The sequence below is a fragment of the Aristolochia californica genome, unplaced genomic scaffold (assembly GCF_029961685.1).
Source record: "Aristolochia californica isolate CCGP_79_NKW_82.1479 unplaced genomic scaffold, dmAriCali1.0.hap1 SCAF_9, whole genome shotgun sequence".
In the NCBI taxonomy this organism is placed as follows: Eukaryota; Viridiplantae; Streptophyta; class Magnoliopsida; order Piperales; family Aristolochiaceae; genus Aristolochia; species Aristolochia californica.
In genome coordinates this window covers 3,237,017-3,254,657 of record NW_027182290.1, presented here as the reverse complement: position 1 = coordinate 3,254,657, position 17,641 = coordinate 3,237,017, and the positions used below count along the sequence as shown (strand labels likewise).

General features: G+C 39.5%; 3 protein-coding genes across 3 annotated transcripts; all 3 read right to left on the bottom strand.

Annotated features, from left to right (window-relative positions):
* Positions 1-751: 751 nt before the first annotated feature.
* LOC137940198 (transcription factor MYB44-like) lies at positions 752-1,375 on the bottom strand. Its single transcript, XM_068785133.1, has one exon. It carries the CDS (start codon positions 1,373-1,375, stop codon positions 752-754), a length of 624 nt encoding a protein of 207 aa, XP_068641234.1.
* Positions 1,376-6,705: 5,330 nt separating this feature from the next.
* Positions 6,706-8,159, bottom strand: LOC137941554 (protein MIZU-KUSSEI 1-like). The gene has a single exon (XM_068787014.1). It carries the CDS (start codon positions 7,869-7,871, stop codon positions 7,299-7,301), a length of 573 nt encoding a protein of 190 aa, XP_068643115.1. The 5' UTR covers positions 7,872-8,159; the 3' UTR covers positions 6,706-7,298.
* Positions 8,160-11,220: 3,061 nt separating this feature from the next.
* Positions 11,221-17,474, bottom strand: LOC137940197 (dolichol-phosphate mannosyltransferase subunit 1-like). Its single transcript, XM_068785132.1, has 8 exons — positions 16,260-17,474; positions 15,607-15,706; positions 15,482-15,515; positions 14,845-14,897; positions 13,527-14,062; positions 12,126-12,290; positions 11,925-12,039; positions 11,221-11,521 (listed from the first exon to the last, which is right to left on the bottom strand). The coding sequence occupies exons 1-8, from the start codon at positions 16,358-16,360 to the stop codon at positions 11,417-11,419; spliced, it is 1,209 nt and encodes a 402-aa protein (XP_068641233.1). The 5' UTR covers positions 16,361-17,474; the 3' UTR covers positions 11,221-11,416.
* Positions 17,475-17,641: the final 167 nt, after the last annotated feature.

Below are 17,641 nucleotides of genomic sequence, written 5' to 3'. Positions count from 1 at the left end.
AATACGACACAGGGTAAATCCAATGGGATCTTATCCAACAATTGAAGAGATTATGTGTTGAACAAAAATACGGAAAAATAAGCTACTCACTATGTTTCTCATTTACCATTGATTTACCTTTCCAAAATTTAGAAATGAGTGATTTACCTTCAAAATTGATCCACCCCTACAAAAAGGGCAGTTGTTGATGACAACCAAAGTCATCAAGCTGCAAGGTGGGAGCAAAGAGGAGGTTAGCCCCTCCATTCTTTTTTAAACTGATATCTAGTTCCAGTACTATGAGGCAAAATAAACTTTTGTGACAACGAAGAAGGAAGCGTCTCCTTCTTCTGCCAGTGGGTTTCTACCCATGTTGTTGTGCTCCTCGTGGAACTAGGTGAATTTTGTTAATGTCATTCAAATGTAGGAAGGGAGTCCAAGCTATTCAAAGGATTTCATGGGTTTGGATTTCCCAAGTAACAAATTGGATATTGGTGTAACTCCAATAGAGGAATTGTGGAAGCAAGTCGTTTGCTCCCATTAATCAAAGCCATTTTTAGGATTTTGAATTCCAAGAAAGACACTGCTTGCCCGTTTGAAATCATTACCAGCTTCTTTATCCAATGGTAAGCTTAATATCCATCAAAGGAAATAGTTTGGAAACCTTTTTCAGCCTTTTCTCTTCGATGTGTTAGAAATTTAGATACGAGTTAAAAGAATAAAAAAAAAGTAAAAAAAAAAACAAGAAGAAAGCAGAAGAACTATCATTCATTCATGGAAAGCCGGTAGAGTTCATTGCCTCCATATAGTTCTTCACCTCCCTCGCAATCACCTCCCTTACTCCTCCCCAAAAATTTGCCTCACCATTCCCCGGAGTATTCTCCCTGTAGCTATCCTCCGCCACCTGCTGGCTCACACCTCCGCCGGGTGGTCCGAGTCTCAGATCCGTCTCCGGCTCCGTTCTCGCTCTCTTCCCCTCGCCCTCCTCCCCCCTCCCCGTCGCCACCTTCCTCTTCAGCGTCGAGTTCCAGTGGTTCTTCACCGCATTGTCCGTCCTCCGCTGCAGCATCCTCGCAATAGTGGCCCATCTGTTCCCATATCGCGCATGGGCCTCGACGATCACCTCGTCCTCCTCCGGAGTGAACGGCCTCCTCTCCACTGCCGGACTGAGCTGATTGCACCACCGCAGCCGGCAAGACTTCCCCGACCGACCCGGGATGGAACGACTTATATGGGTCCATTTTCTGGGCCCGTGCTGCGCCACCAGCGCCGTCAGTGCCTCGTCCTCTTCGGGACTCCACGGCCCCTTGATCCTCTCCCCCGGCCTCGCCCTTTCCGAAGATAAAGACGACGAAGACGACGAGTTGCTGTTGCTGGTACTCGGGCCTTCTGCCATTAACGGAGAAGATGAAGAGAATCGAACACCAGAGAGTCCGAAAGCCTCTTATATAACATCGAGATTACAGTCACTTCTTTCTTCTGTTTCTCGGAAAGTTCTGTTTTTTAAAATGGAGTGAGGGTGGCCCGTGGGAGATGACGGTAGAACTTTGGAGGAGGAGCATTTTTGGTAGTTCGGCGGAGTCCGAGTTAGTGTGACCCACAAATCTGGATATTGTCGGTAGCCTGGTCCCACTGGTTGGACTCTTTGGAGTATCCATCTAGGGTGCCTCGAAATTACAATGGTCCGCGGATCTTTCCTGTTTTGTGGTTGGAGTTTTTAAGTTGGTTTGGTTCAGTTAATTTCCGAGAAGTTTCCATTTGGGTCTCCATCATTGGTTATTTGTTTTTACATTATACTACGAGAGAAGCTTAAGATGAGAAGCGTGTGAGAGAGGGAATTCGGTGTGAAATAAGTAAAATGTCATCTCAACCGTCCGATCATGATCAATGACTATCACAACGATTTGAGATAGCTGTTTTCAATATTGGATAATAAAGAAAAATACAAAATACAGTTTTTAAGTAAAACATAAGGGAGTCAAAAGTTAATTTTTTTTATAATTTAAATTAAATAATTAAAATAGGTCTTTTTAATCTCTTAATAATTAACTGTGTTTAATAAATTATCAAATAGTGACTTAAATTAGTGCTTCTTACATGCTTCTCACATCAAAATTATAGCACGTGCAGCCAATATAGTACCTAAACCCTTGACCTCGACTTGAAGTGTCCAATGCCTCAGGACTATTCAAGAAGGGGACCCACCTGTGAGCTGTTTACATGCACCTAGAGGTGGCAACTGGCAATTCATCGGGTCGGTTTGGACTTTGATTCATTGTATGTAAACAAATTGGGCCAAATAGTCGTGTCCAAATGGGTCCGAGTCGACTTTTTTTACCATTAAGAGGAGATTAGGGCGAGTCAACCATTTGATGAGTTTGCGCGGGAGTGGACCTTTTTTGGCGTCAGACACGAGAAAACCAGTGGGTGTAATTTGTACGAGAGAATCTACGGGAGAGAAGCCCCTAAGAGCCTTAATTCGTCCTGGCCGCACCGCACGGCCGCCCCCCCCAGGACCACATCATTCATGAGACAAAATAAAAAAATTCTCAAAGGCATCTCACACTTCAAAAACAACCTTTTCGTGAAAAACCTGATGTTATAACGATGGTAGTTCCGTAAATAAAGTGCACAAAAGTCATCCTTGAACTCCGTCTGTGTGAGGGTGACGTGGTCCCCTTCACCGCTTATTCGCACACGTCCGCAACGTTTAAAACTTGACAGTTAAGAACCGGCTGTTCCCGAGCGTTTTTTCTCCACGACAGCTGGGCCCCATCGCCACCCATCTCTCCTCCAGATCCCTACCAACGGCTCCGATCCTCGGATCCGCGATTATAAAACGGATTCACCTCGATTAGTCTACATCTGGTGGGGGCCTCGCCAGGCTGGACGGAATCTCACGTGACGCGAAGGCGTTCTAAGTTTGAACGTTGACCAGAGTCGACGACAGGAGGACGCAGAGGCAATCATTCTCCCCTTCTCTGGTCCAGCCGCCGACATGGACTTTTTTGTCCGGGACCGGAGTTTGAACCCGGTCCGGAGAGCCCAGGCGGTTGGGCAGTTGGGATGGAGGACAGCTGGCGACGAATCTGTGTGGAGCGGGCGTGATTTCTGTTTCTTGTTGGGGAGATTGGGATTGCGTGCGATAACGACGAAGTCTTGCTGACGTGGTGGTGGAGGCACGTGCGGTCGGATACGTTTCTGGGTGATTCGGTTTCCAACTGACACTCACACGGTCTGCTCTGAACGGATGCTCCGAATCTGAGTTCCAGATTCGTTCGGATCTTAATCGGGTACAGGAAGATTGAAATCGGATTTGCTTCGGTCAAAATGGAATAAATTATTTCGTTATCCATTTTTACCTGATTACTTGCAGGTAATAAGATAATTAAATTTGTTTAATATATATATATATAAAATATTCTTAGTTAATTATTTTAAATTAAAAAAATTAAGTAGCATTAGTAGATACTCAATGCATAGAGTTATAGAGGAAAATAGGGTAGGGCCACACCCACCTCTCCCTAAAGAGAATGAAGAAAGAAAGAACAATAAGACTCTTATGGTGATCCAACAAAGGAAGCAAGTTAGAAACCTCATTCCCACCTAATACACCAAAGTCATTCCATTCACTGGTTTATGCAAGATTATTTTTAAATAATCCCCTTCATGTGTGGGGCCTCTTTGAGGTTCCTACTTGTAGAAAGTTTGGATGATGGCCCACATACCGGAACTCGCTTTTGTATTATGTTAAATTTGGGTCCATACTTTAAAGTCGATCCTAAAAGGATTAGTCCAAGTTACAAAATTCTTTTTTTTTTTCAACTAATAAATGCACTAAGAGGAGTCGCCCCAATAGAAGCAAAAACATGAAGAAAAAAGGAGGACGGGGTTGACCCTTTTGTGCAGAAATTTATTTAGGAGATGCAATTCTCCAAAATTGACAAGTGGCCTACTATTATGTTCAATAACAAAAATAAGATTTAATGCAATTTTTTTTATAATTTTTAACCTATTTTGACCTTTTTTTTCTATAGGACAAAAACATTGTTTTCTAACCCTAACAACTAGTTTTTTTAGCACCTAACCAATACTTCTCAAAAGATCAGCATGTTAGGAGCAGAAGGCATAGGTACTTAACCCAGGATCCAGTTGTCTAACACATTGTGATTGTTGTCCCATAACAGTACTCCCATCGTTACGAGCCGACGACCACAACCACGCAACGACACTGGCCCAACCGCAACCTACCAGTAATTTTAATCTAGCCTTTGCGACCTACCAGTAATTTTAATCCAGCCTTTGCGCGCCCCGGGAATTGAACTCGCAACGTGGCGCCCGCTCTGATACCATATGTTGAGCACCTAGCCAATATTACCCAAAAGGCCGACCTATTAGAAGCGGAAGGCATAGGTACTTAACCCAGGATCCAGCTGTCTGACTCACTGTGATTGTTGTCCTATAACACTCTCTAACTCTAACTCGTCCCAAATGAATTATCCTCTTCGCTATAGTGAATACTAAATTTTCCAAACCTTCACACATGAGTTGAGAAGTTTTTACCTCATCCAAATATTGAAAGGAAGACAAATTTGATAATTTTCTTCATTGAGTTAAGTATTTCAATGTTTGTTCTTTTAAATCCTGTTTTGAATACTTAGAATTCAGTATGTTGAGCATAGGCCAAGTGTTTTTAAAATCATATTTGATTTAGTAATTGCATTTTGAGTAGTTGTACAATTAACTACCACTTGATATCGGTTTTGTAGCCTCTTCTATTAATACATGCTATTATATTGATTTATTGGGGCATTTTAAAGGGTTTTTGCTAAGTATAAAAATTTGGGGATGAGATTTCAAATCCAAGTATTTACATGCGTATACTTTGAGATATATTAAGGATATGAAAACTAGTATTGGGTTATATTTTGGAATCAATTATGTGCATCCCCTAATTTAAAAAACCTATTCCAGATTTACATTGAATCTATATTTTCAAATAAAGTCATTAAAGACTATTTTGAGTTGCTAATTATATTAAGTATAAATACTTAAGATTGAAATACCCATTTGTTTGTGCTTAGATTGTTAAAATTTGCTTATTGAGAAACAATTCATATGAGCTATATTATAAACAAGTAATCCTTATAATTGGATCAAGTTATAAGTAGGCAAGACCGTCCTTACCCCAAACTACTATGACTAGGGAGTATAAGTTGGAAAGTTGCGTTTACTACTGAATGAGTCATAAAACCCTGAGTAACCAAGTGGTGCCGAAATTCGCCTTTTGGCTCTAGGCTGGTGTGCCAAGTGAACTATTGAAAATCCTTATGTCGATCTAAAGTTTGTGTAGCCTAATAAGCTAAAAAATAAATCTATTTATATTTAGGCTAGTGTGTTTCGATAAATGCTATAAATCTAAGTGAAGGTTTGCTATTGTAAGTTGACTACTATGGTCAATTGGATGACATAAGTCCCTACGTAGGCAACTGGCAATCCAAATTTAGTGGAGCCTCAAAGTGTTAAAATAATCGTACTTTATCCAATAATTTGCTTTAGACTAAGATTATTGAAACTACACAACTAGTGCTTTAGTCATCTAGAAGAAGTAGCCTCCAAAATGAACTGCCCACCTATTGCAAAACTTAGTTCTCTACCCTTTGAAACCAAATAACAAAGAGGAGAGAGGAATGACTGTAATCCCTCCATGAAAATGGCACCCTTGAACAAACCACTTCAATGGGTAAGCCATTTTGAGATCAGAAGAAAATGGGAAGACCAAGGCCCAGTCCAAATAGCATTCTCTATGTGGTATTGCTTTTCTCTAAAAATTGACTAGGAAGGATAACTATTTATAAAGAAGGATGGACTGAATAGACTAAATAAATAGATAATAGAAGCAATTTTTTTCTAATCTAATTTCAAGAAGCTAAGATAGACTCTTATATACCCTAATTAAATGCAATCAATTACCTTTCACTTTAACTTAAAAATATATATAAATTCTCCGATAATAATGACATTATATCTCACATAACTTAGGTTCTTATGAGTTATTCAAAATGGGATCGATTTAATATGAGTTAGGCAATAGAAGAAAAGGAATATGAACCCAGGTCCATCTAAGTTCGCGTGCTACTAATTATAAATTTTACCATAAAATTTGAATTGAATGACTTCAAAAATAGTAAATGGCATTCTTTTTATTTTTTTATTTTTCGGTTCTTAAATTAGCTCGAATAATTGTTTGCCCTAACTAGCCTAGAAGTTTTCGAATGTTTTTGTTCTTTACATACTTTATTTTCATGTTCGGTTATTTTCTTGTTTAAAATTGTCTTTTCGGAACGATTGCTACTTAAATACAATCTTAAATCATATTGAAAATCATGAATTAGAATGATAATTGTATTAGATTCTAGGTTTTGTTTGAAACAATTTTTTATAATTTATTTAATATTTTAATGTGATAATTATTATTTACAACCTTAATTATTTTTTATATGAATCCCTATAAAACCCTGCTCATATGTCATATGAGGGTAGGAAATGTCGTTATTCAGTTCGATAAAGGCTTTGTTTCTCTCAAAAGTTACTATCATTGAAAGCAACTGTGACGAACAGAACATAATTTTTTACTTCCAATCCAATTATCCAAACTTGAACCCTCGTTTGATCTTCACCCACCGTCGCCGGCCATCATGAAACCATCGGAGCCGCCTGTTTACAGTTCACATGCACAGTGAGGTACTCTTTTCACGGGCATCACTTTGAGTTCACGGGTTTTCACTTGTTCTTCACCTCTTTCCCTCCTTTAATGTTTTCCAGATAAAGACTCTGAAACTCTAATGAGAATTAAGGAACTCATCAGTGACACTTTCAGCTATATTTTTGCAAAATGGGCGATGATCATCTACGCAAAGTAAGCAGAAAACTAGCTTCAAAATCCTTCCTTTTGCAGCCCAAACAGGTTTTTGTCAAGCTGTAGGATGGCTTAAAATAAAAAAATATACTGAAATTTCCAGTTAAAATCCATGGGTTCTGAGCTTTGTTTATTTCCTTGCAAGCAACACATGATCTGTCTCCTGCATTTATCTCTTTCCAGCAGCCATGTATGGTTTCTGGGTACGAAAACAGTGAGCTATGACAGGAATGGATTCATTGAAACAATCCTCCATACACTTTGCATATCAAATGTGATTTATGAAAGAGTTATTTATCTTCCCAACTCCTATCTAAAGAAAGAGGTTATTGGGAGAGTTGATTCAGTTCAAGATTCATCTCACACAATGTACATAGAAAAATAGAGAGTAAGGAGGGGTTTACTGCATCCTCACAAAGAAGATGCTCAGCTCGGGGCCCCCTGTTCCATCAGGATTGACGATGTACAGAGCTTCGGAGTCTTTCGACCCAACCACCCTCTCAAACCGAGCCCTCATATACGTCAACTCGCCGTCGACGGATTCTTTCTCCGACGGGCCAGGGAGAACTCCAGCACCCATGGAAACCCCTCTCAAGAGTTGCATCACATGGACCTCGTCCTCGGATGTTTGCTTTCTTCGGATCGAGTACCCGATCTTTCGCCCGTTGCAGTAAACAGCCCAGATCAACTCGTCCATCAACTTCTTTCTATGCGTCCGAGTCTCACTCTCCAGGGCAATCCTCACCAAGCCGGAGGCCATCTCCTTGTGCAGAGCGTTTGCGAGTATGGGAAGCTCAATAACAAAGTTGGGTGCCAACTTAGTGTCCTCTTGGATGGCCAAATTCACCCGGCCTCGCCGGTAGCCGAACAACGTGCAGGTGATCAAGCTGTTGGACAGTATACCCTTCCGGGGCCGACCCAGCAACGCCACCACTTTGCAACCAGAGCTCAACAAGGAGAACAGCTTGAACATGTGGAGGAACCTTTGAGGATGCGATCACCGGATTTTTCTCAAGTCGTATGGCCTTGTGATCACTGGTGGCATGTGAGAGGCTGTGATCATGGAGGAAGAAGAGAAGGGCTGTGTTGGGAGAGAGTGGTGGTGGAGGGGGCTTCTATTGAGGGTTCCAGTGAAAAGGATACAAGGGCCATGAAGGTTTATATAGAGAGAAGGAGGTGGTTAGTGCTGTGTTTGGAATCTTTGAAGTTGGGTGCAAAAAGGGGGTACCTGGCCTTCAAGTTGGTTAAGAGAGAAAGTTGTAAGGGTAGATGTGAGCAAGCTTAGTGATGGAAAAAAAGGAGATGAATGCGATAAGATAAGGCAGATTGGACCACAAAAGTGGTGGAACTCTAGTTTGGCATGTGCTCTTCTGATCATTACTGTGTATATCTATCACGCCTTTCCACTTTCTGCTTTCCATCCCATCTAAAAATCCTCACTGATTCATTTAGTTCAATCTCCAACTCATTATTTTGCTCCTACTTCTCCCCTCTCCTGCTGTTCCTAATGATAAGACCCTCTGATGCAAGTTGGGAAGCTTCATCTGGGGCCTCCACACAAGGTTTGGCACGGCCTGCGGCAGCCGCCGTGATCAGAGGGTGATAGAGATAAAGATAAAGCTGAGATAAGGTAACTACAACTCAAACTGTAAACACTGTATCCAGCTACGATACGTCGTTGAAGAGTTAGTCTTTGTAATCTCTCTATAAATACCTTACTCGTCATCAATGAAGATATGATAATTACTTCCCTCTTTACTCATCTTCTACAGAGGGGACTGCTGCTAAGGCCTGGATAGGAGACTCTGAAACCTTGAGAGCCAACTGTGAGACATAGGCAGCTTTATGGACTTAAGAACGGCCGTCCATGAGCTTTACTTGAAGGCACTTTAGGTAATGGTGCTTTCATTCTTTCCAAGTGAAAGGGCTCTCACATTAACACTGCCATCTCTCTCTGTCTCTGCCCCCTGCCCCTGCCCCTCAATAATTAAGGCAGTCTAATAATTGAGGTCATGGGAGCATCAAAGGTAAGTGGTTGTTTCTGAAACTTTGCAAGTGCTTTAATTGGAAGGGCAATCGCTTGTGTTCAGATTGTTCAGAAACTCCAAAAGGGAGAGAGATTTGATGCCCAATTGTCATTTCTTTAGAATAATCTTTATGCCCTCCAAACAGAGAAGACAAACTGTTTGAGACTGGCATTGAGTCAACCACCTGACTCGGTTGAGACTTTGTTCATGTCTTTTGCTGATCTACCACTGTTTTTTACCTTCAAATATGCATCCAAATGTTTGTTTTGACAGTGAAGATGGATATGGAGATAGTGAGAAAGCCATGAATTCCAAAAAACTTTGCTTCTTCCATCCCCTCAAATCCATTTGAGCAAAATTGTCATGCGATGATTACAGGTCTCTGTCTCTCTCTCTCTCATGCTTTCAGCTTCTCTCCAAGAAATACCATTTAAACCTCTTCGGTGCTTGAAGATGACATTCCCAGACATGTCACATGCCACAACCTTTGATGAACTTTGTTAGAGACACAGAGAGATGTTAACTGTCACCACCTTGGAGTGGGTCTTGCGGGGAAAGCAACATGTGCTTGAAGTTAGCTTTCAGGAAATGAGAAATTCTACCGCAAATCACTTAACCTGTTGGATGGGATCCATCAAAGTGTAAAGTCACTTCCCGAAAGCAACAGTTCCTCTTTATTTGGTCTTTCATGGAGGGTGTTCACACTCTGGGTTCAATGTTCTGAGAGAATTGCTAAAAGTTGCATTCTTTGGTACATGATTCATGAAAGCTTCAAGGTCAGGCTTACATCTGCAAAACTTTTTTTCTACTTCAGATCCGACAAAGGCTTGGTTTTCTCTTTTTCTTTTCCTTTCTTCCAGCTACTTATTACACTGACATCTTTGATTCCATAGTTTCAAATAAATAAGAACAAAAATCTTGAGTTTTTTTGTTACAAAATGGTTTCATATTTACTAATTAATGAGTAAAATAATTCTGGATCTATTAGTTGCAAAAGAGACCTTATAACTTTGTTAGTTATTTTGAGATGTTCATTGGACCTAAAGTTTACATGGTATTAGTGTAAGTGCATGTCGGTGAACTCCACCCAAATTATCCACGTGTAAAAGTCACAAAGAGGGTTTGCTCAACTTGGGTCTTCGACATAAAAACATCATAAAAAAAACTAAGAAAATGGGAAATTTAGTCTTTGAATAATGAGATTGATCTTACCAAATCAAAGTATCCTTATACAGTTTGAGATAGCTTTTTGAGAATTTTGAGAGGATTTGATGAGCCTCCACTTTATCTCACCAAATCAAGCAAAGATTTAAAGCAAGTTAAGGTGTAGTTTCTTGAAAAGACGAGCTTGTACCTTCTTGTGGACCACTTTGTTTGTGGTTGGAGGTGGGTAAGCTCTCAAGTCTCACTAATTGAAGAAGCTCCATTTCTCTCCATTGTACCTATTTTCTTGTAATCCTCACTTAGGTTCTGTATCCACTAAGTCGGCTTAAGCAACGTTCCCCTGGTGGATATGCCCATTTTTTACCTGACAAATTTCCTGCAATTTTTTTACCTTTCAATATTATTAAATCTTAGCCACAAATTGACCCTCTGTTAACGGTCTAATTTTTAAATTTTTGAAAAAAATGGGAGAGAGGAGTTTTCCCTACCAACAGACCTCTTAAGTTTCTAGCAAGCAAGGGGCCTCTACCCTACTCATTGACATTAAAAATGATGAGTGAGAGAGCAGCTACAAATCACCTAAATAACGATTGAAACACAATCGACCCCAATTTTATCCTACCCAAAGTAAGATCAGTTCCACCTTTTAGTAAAAATGAGATAACGATCAAAATCTTATTTATTTTTTTTTTTTTAAGGGTTTCAAACAAACCCTTAGTTTGATTTTTGTGACATAAAGAGAAGTCTCTGCAATTATAATAATTAAATTTCCTTGCACGAAACAAGAAAGACCACTGAGTCACCATCACCATTTCTCTCTGTTTCTTGAAATAAATACAAGGTCTGTGCAACCATCCATATTTTTGTTTCAAGCCATTGACCACCGTCCCCTTAATTTCTGGCGTTCTGTTTACAATGGAAACTCACAGTTTTTTAAAAGAAACCCTTTCACTCTGCTCAAGTGCAGGGGAGAAAGTGGAAGTGGTCCCTTGATTTTTAACTATCAAATGCATAAAAAATGAAAAGAAAGATACCCATCATTTTAACAGATTATGTTGAAGTCTATTGGCCACATTTAAGAATTTGCTATAGCTGAAAAATTTTCATGCTATCAATGATGAATTAGCCAAAATGTAGGTAAAAACGTGTATACAAAATCAGCAAGAAGCTGTTTTGGTACAATGCCTTGGATATAAACATTAGCTGAAACTTGGGTGCAAAGACCAATCGTTCATTAGGTAATAATCCAAATCTCTAACTGCTTAAATTATGCATGGGTACCAAGGAAGAATCTTGGGAGAGTTTGCAGGACAAAGTCTCTTCTCATTCAAGTAGTGAGCAACAAGTATACGAGACCTTTAAGGTATTCAATGATCTCGGATCCTCCAAGTTTTGAACTACCAAAAACCCTATCAACAAAGGTTATAGGAACCTGCAAAGATTACAGTAGTCAGCTGCCAAAGAGGAAAATAACCACTCAAAATGCAGAGAGTAAAATGGTGAACAACAATAAAAAAATTCTTTTTGAATGGTGAAAAAACAATAAAAGAAAATAATGATAATAAGATAAAGGGTAGGTTTTAGTGCTATCATCCAGACATTAAAGAAGAAAAGTGAATCACTTATCAGTGCAGCTTTGTGTGTGTGTATGTGTTTTTTTTTTTTTTTAGCTGCTTTTAGATATAATAACATCACTAACAAACATGCTCCAGATGTGAGTTTAGTAGAGCAAGCCATGTCCACCACATCATGGAAAAGAAACAGAATAACTGAGAAGCAGTTTTCCAGACAAAGAAATTTGGCCCACAGCAATAACATACGAATAAAGTTTATACCTCCTCAATATGATATTTTTTCCTAGAAGCTCGAACAATCATTTCCATCTGAAACACATATCCTTTACTGACACATGATGTAATTATGTCCTCCAGAACAGATTTCCGGTAAAGCCTGTAAAAGAACAGTTATTCCAGTTTGCCATTTACCTGATAATGTTCTTGCACAAACATTAAAGGACCAATAAGTAGACCACTTACCTAAATGATCCCGTCAAATCTGACACGCCAGGCCATAGAAATGTTTGTGCAAGAACATTAGCCCCTCTACTAGTCAATTTGCGCATGAGGTTCCATCCATGCACACCACCACCCCTTACATATCTGGTCCCAGTCACTATATCTGCACTGGTCTCCAACTGTTTCCTGTGGCATACCAAAAAAACTAGAGAGATTGTACTTTGATATAAGATGTATACGACTAACTCGTAAAGGAAATCGGATATCCGTTATAGGATACAACAGATCATAAAAACCAAAAAACAAATCCTTCCCAGTTATTCAAACACCAGGGAACTACAACAAGTTACGCTACCATCTAATATAGGGCAGGCAGCACATCATACAATTGCATTTGCCATGGAACTCAAAATATTTAGCTATACCTATAATTAATAAATACAACATTCTTTTAGTCTAAGTATCCTATCATTGATGGGACACGGTACAAATAGAAAACTCTTTCCTGATGAAGCTTGGTAAGTATTTAGGCTTTGGAAAAAAAGGAAAGCAAAAAAAGAAAAGTCAGAGCAGGGCAGCAGAAGTTCAAGAAGAAACTAAATAAGTAGTACATGGGTCAAGAAGCATAATGGGAGCTCTAGGGTAAATGACAATTGAAACTTACATGATGAGATAAATCAGCATCCACTACTACAGTAAAATTCCCAGAATATATGCAGTTCCTATCACCCTGTTATGCATGCAATAACATTATTATTTTAGTGTTTTCTGTAATTGACTTTATTTTATTTCAGTTTTAGGTCACAGGGGTATTTTTGGAATTATTTATTAATAAGGATATTTTTGGAATATTTTATTAAACCCTAACAGGGTGAACCCTATTTAAGGGGTAAGAGTAATGAGAAAAGGAAGCATTGAAGTATTAAGAATTAGGTTAAATCTAGCGTAAAGAGGCTTAGAGTTCTCCTAAACGAGCTCTAGGGTTTTCAAGCTTCACTTAGGCTTGATCTTTCGTTCGTCTTCCCCATGTCTTCTTACTATCCCTACAGTAATGCATGGAAGACTCGTAACCCGTGGCAGACCCCAGATCCTCCCGAAGAATCTTTGTGTCATATCCGGGACAGAAACAACTGGTATCAGAGCGGGAACACAATGGAGAAGGTATACAATTCCGCAGACAAACTATGCAAAGAATTTGGAGAAGCACGAGCATTATATGAAATTTTCATGGAATGCTGGACAAGGGAGCCACGCGCTGCTGCAAAACAGGTCACACGACCTGAATTCTCCGAGCACGACAGCGGCACAGAAGACGCAACAGAAGCTTTCTCGGACGAACAAAAGACTGTCTCGAAAAAGCTCTCCAAACGTCCAAAATCCGACGGCGGAGACACCGGAATTTCAAAAACGGAAGGGGCTCACCCTTTCCCAATGGACGCCGTGCATATCTCTGAACCAAAGCTGCAGCAGGGAGGTGATTTCCTAATAGAGGAAATTCCGAATTCGTCGGCACTGGAGGATTTGGGGGTGACCGCAAATCCGAAATCGAGGGGAATAGGAAATTCCGTCGGCGCCGTAGGCGAAATTTCCGACGGAATTTCCGCTGGTCTCTGTTCCGGGGGGCTGAGAAACAGAGGTTCTCTGTCTCGGCAATGCTCCCAACGGCGAAGCCCCAACGGGCTTCTCTTCACCACCGGCAAAGCAGGATAGTTCGTCGGCACCGTAATCGACTTTTCTGCAAGGGATCTTGGTTCCGGGAGGCTGAGCAACAACGATTCACAAGTTTCCGACAACCCTCTGTCTCGGAAACTATCCAGGCGGCGAAGCCCCGATGGGCTGCGATTCGCCACCGGAAAATCAGGCGACTCCATCGGTGCCGGGAGAGAGGAAGGAGACGTCCGTTGCTGGCCTTCGTCGGTGCCGTGAGGAAAGGATCCACCGGCCACAGAGTTCGGGAGCTGCAAAAGGAAGAAGACGAGTCCCGATTAAATTTTCCTAACTTAGGAAAATTTAATCGACCTGGTCCGCTGAGTGGCGTGCCGGACCGGGGTTCCTGAACCGAGTCAACCCAGGTTAACTTGGACCGGCCCAAAAAAAAAAAAAAAAAAGAGTGCAAACAGGGGGGGGGGGGGGGTCATAGCTATCGCGGATGCTACTTCGGCATCGGTGGAGACGTCGGCATACAAACACTACTTCCGAGCTTGAGGACAAGCTCATCTTCCAAGGGGGGTGTAATGTTATGCACGCAATAACATTATTATTTTAGTGTTTTCTTTAATTTACTTTATTTTATTTCAGTTTTAGGTCACAGGGGTATTTTTGGAATTATTTATTAATAGGGATATTTTTGGAATATTTTATTCATAGGGATATTTTTGTAATATTTTATTAAACCCTAACAGGGTGAACCCTATTTATGGGATAAGAGTAATGAGAAAAGAAAACATTGAAGTATTAAGAATTAGGTTAAATCTAGCGTAAAGAGGCTTAGAGTTCTCCTAAACGAGCTCTAGGGTTTTCAAGCTTCCCTTAGGCTTCCCCATGTCTTCCTACTATCCCTATAGTAATGCATGGAAGACCCGTAACCCGTGGCAGACCCCAGATCCTCCCGAAGAATCTTTGTGTCAGATCCGGGACAGTAACACACCCAAAGAGAAGAAAAAATTATAAGCAGCCCACAAAAGGCAATCCTAGCTTAAACAAGCACAGAAATAGAAATTAGCCAATTGCCACTGCAGACAGACTCAATGCAGAAGCTCCATGTGCAAGTATGTTTCAGGAATGAAATCCATGCTATTGCAAATGCTTGGAACTGAAATGCATAGTTACAACAGAAGGCAATCTGAACCTCATGAAAAGAAGAAGTCAATCCATTCATACCAGAAAAAAATTTCAAACTGTCTATTTGCAAATTATCTTATAATCAGTCTCTATCCTACTTCTGTATAAGATGGCTAGTTTAAGTAAATGAATTTCAATCTGCTCTATTCTCACTGACTTCATTAGTAACTTGCCACTCTAAAAGTCTTTCTTCAACACTTCCATTCATGTCATTTTCAGCCTTTGTCTAGACGTAAACAGAACCATCTCAAACGACTTTCTTTCTCTTCTTTTTGTCATACTCCTAAATGTTCTATAATACATTCCTTTCCTACTATGTCCATTGTCAAGTACTAATTGGAGGAGTTTAGGAGTGGGGTTCTAACATAACATTATGAACTTGAAACTAACTAGCCTAAAACTTGTCTAAATAATGGAAGATATCATTCGAATGCTGTGCATTTTGCTCAGCTGGTTCAAAAGCTTGATCAACATTAAGACATTTTCTTCAGACATGAAAATTAAACTTCTGCAATACTAAAAATACTAATGCCTACCTAGACCAAGCTTCTTCGCTCTCGCTCTCAGTAGCTGCAACATATCAAAGGCAAGAAGTTATAATGGACAAACTTACTTGTAAACCAGCTGATAAAATTTCAAAAAATCTCAACCGAATACTCACAATACGATCTTTGCCATACACCTGCTGCAACTGTCTCACAATTTCTTGAGTCCCATCAGGGCTCCCATCATCAACCACAATGATTTCAAACTCAATTTCCCTAACCAAAACAAAAGTAGAGAAGATAGTTAAGTTCTTTACTCTCCTAATAAAATCCTCCACTCAATCTAGCATAACATTTTTTAGAACATTCTGCAATGCACTGAAGACTTCTTTTTCACATCTTGTTGAGGAGATTCTTTTGACATATTGAAGACTTCCTTCACCACCAAGTGGGAAGAGGGAACCACTGGATCCTCCCCCTGCAAGTGTTACCTCCTTAGGCTTTTGGACTTATAAATCAACTAAATCCAGTTAATGCTTGATCATGTCAGCTCATTTACAACTTAGGGAAAATATTAAAGGGTATAATTTCAAGTTTTGAACAGTTATAAAATTTTTTATCAGTTCAGAAGTTAGAGGAGTTGGGAAATAAATTTCAACAGTGTAGAAAAATCATTGAGTAGCATCGCTCTTTTATCTGAGTAGGATCCATCCTGATATTGTAATATATCTGTAAAGAATAGAAAAAAAATTGTATTTTCTCATCCAATTTATGGAACTAGCTACTAAAGAGAGATCAACAACAAAAAATGACAAAGAGACACGTGTACCTGAGGTGCTTAAACACAAGGAAGACAAAAAGTCCAATGTTCAAGCGCTCATTGTAGGTGGGCACAATTATGCTGTACTTATCCTTGTTCTTCTCTTCCATCTTCCAAACTCTTCTTGCCAACTCTTGGAATGTAAAAATATTAGCTTGACTCTAGAAAAGATAACTAGATCCTTTTTGAAAGCAATGATATGCAGAAAAGAATAATGAAATTGTAAGCTGTGTTTGTCAGAGAGAACTGAGGGAACAGAAAAGAGAGAACAAACGAAATTTGGAAATGCCCACTGGAGCTTTGAGCCTACTATGAAATTTTTTTAGAATTATCTACGTCACGTTTTGACAATTGAGAAATACTATCATTTACCGGGCATAAAATGAGAGATTTTGCTCAAATTCATATTCAAACTATTCATCCAATGGAAAGATATGCAAAACATTTGATCTCCCACTCAAAAAGGCACTTTATGGAGATCTTCGATGAGATTGAAGATGTTTCTACTACCCTGGCCATCATTTGGAGGCACACTATCAGGAATGCAAATAAAATAGATGTTCTCTAGCTAAAAAGTTTTCTTTCAATACCTTTTTTTGGAAAGCATTAATTTTTTTCTACATTTTTTTTCCGAAATGAATCTTTCTTTCATGGTGGTTCTAATTTTTTAGAAAGAAAAAGCCACAACATAAACAGAGTTTCAAACTTCACAATGTTATATTCTATGTAGAAGAAATTGATTTCATCATTGGTTAATCAACATTCATACAATAGTTTTAAAACTCAGAAAGTTGCTTTGATTTGGTCTTCTATGTAGAAGGATGGGGAAGATGTTGTAGTATGAGGTCTTGGGTTCTAGTCTCACCGCGGTTTGGAATAATATATACATGCGTATCAACATTCAAAAAAATATATGTTGAATTATGTTATTTCAATCAAACATAACCAAAAGCTAATATATAAAGAATAACCTTTTTATAATTTTCATCAAACCTTGTTTATTTGTTTTCTCCTAAAATTGGAACCGGAGTGGATAAGAGTATGGACTATGCTACTAGGACCAGCTAATGGCTTTCCCCCGCAGAAATGGATAAAATCACTTCAACTCATGAACTGACATAGAGAAAATCCATCTTCCCCATTTCAGACCATATATCTCCATTCCTACCACCAAATTGAACATGAAAAGAGAAGAACCAGATCTTGCATTTTTTCTTGCCATGAAATGATTTAAAAATATTACAAAATCTGAAGATAGTTTTCTATCCAGTTGGTATATCACTTTTCTGTGTAATATACAAGCAAGCATGAAAAATATAAAAAAACTGAGCTCTGGACTAGGCTCCTAATGTCCTTAACTATGTGTAACCTATTTGTAAAGTCATTCCTTA

Bases quoted from the DNA above. Each gene is read 5' to 3' on its own strand.
- LOC137940198 (XM_068785133.1), bottom strand. From the start codon at position 1,375: ATGGCAGAAGGCCCGAGTACCAGCAACAGCAACTCGTCGTCTTCGTCG.
- LOC137941554 (XM_068787014.1), bottom strand. From the start codon at position 7,871: ATGTTCAAGCTGTTCTCCTTGTTGAGCTCTGGTTGCAAAGTGGTGGCG.
- LOC137940197 (XM_068785132.1), bottom strand. From the start codon at position 16,360: ATGGAAGAGAAGAACAAGGATAAGTACAGCATAATTGTGCCCACCTAC. The intron at 15,516-15,606 runs GTGAGTATTCGG...GATATGTTGCAG, and splicing joins TGTATGGCAAAGATCGTATT to CTACTGAGAGCGAGAGCGAA. The intron at 11,522-11,924 runs GTATAAACTTTA...TAATCTTTGCAG, and splicing joins AAAAATATCATATTGAGGAG to GTTCCTATAACCTTTGTTGA.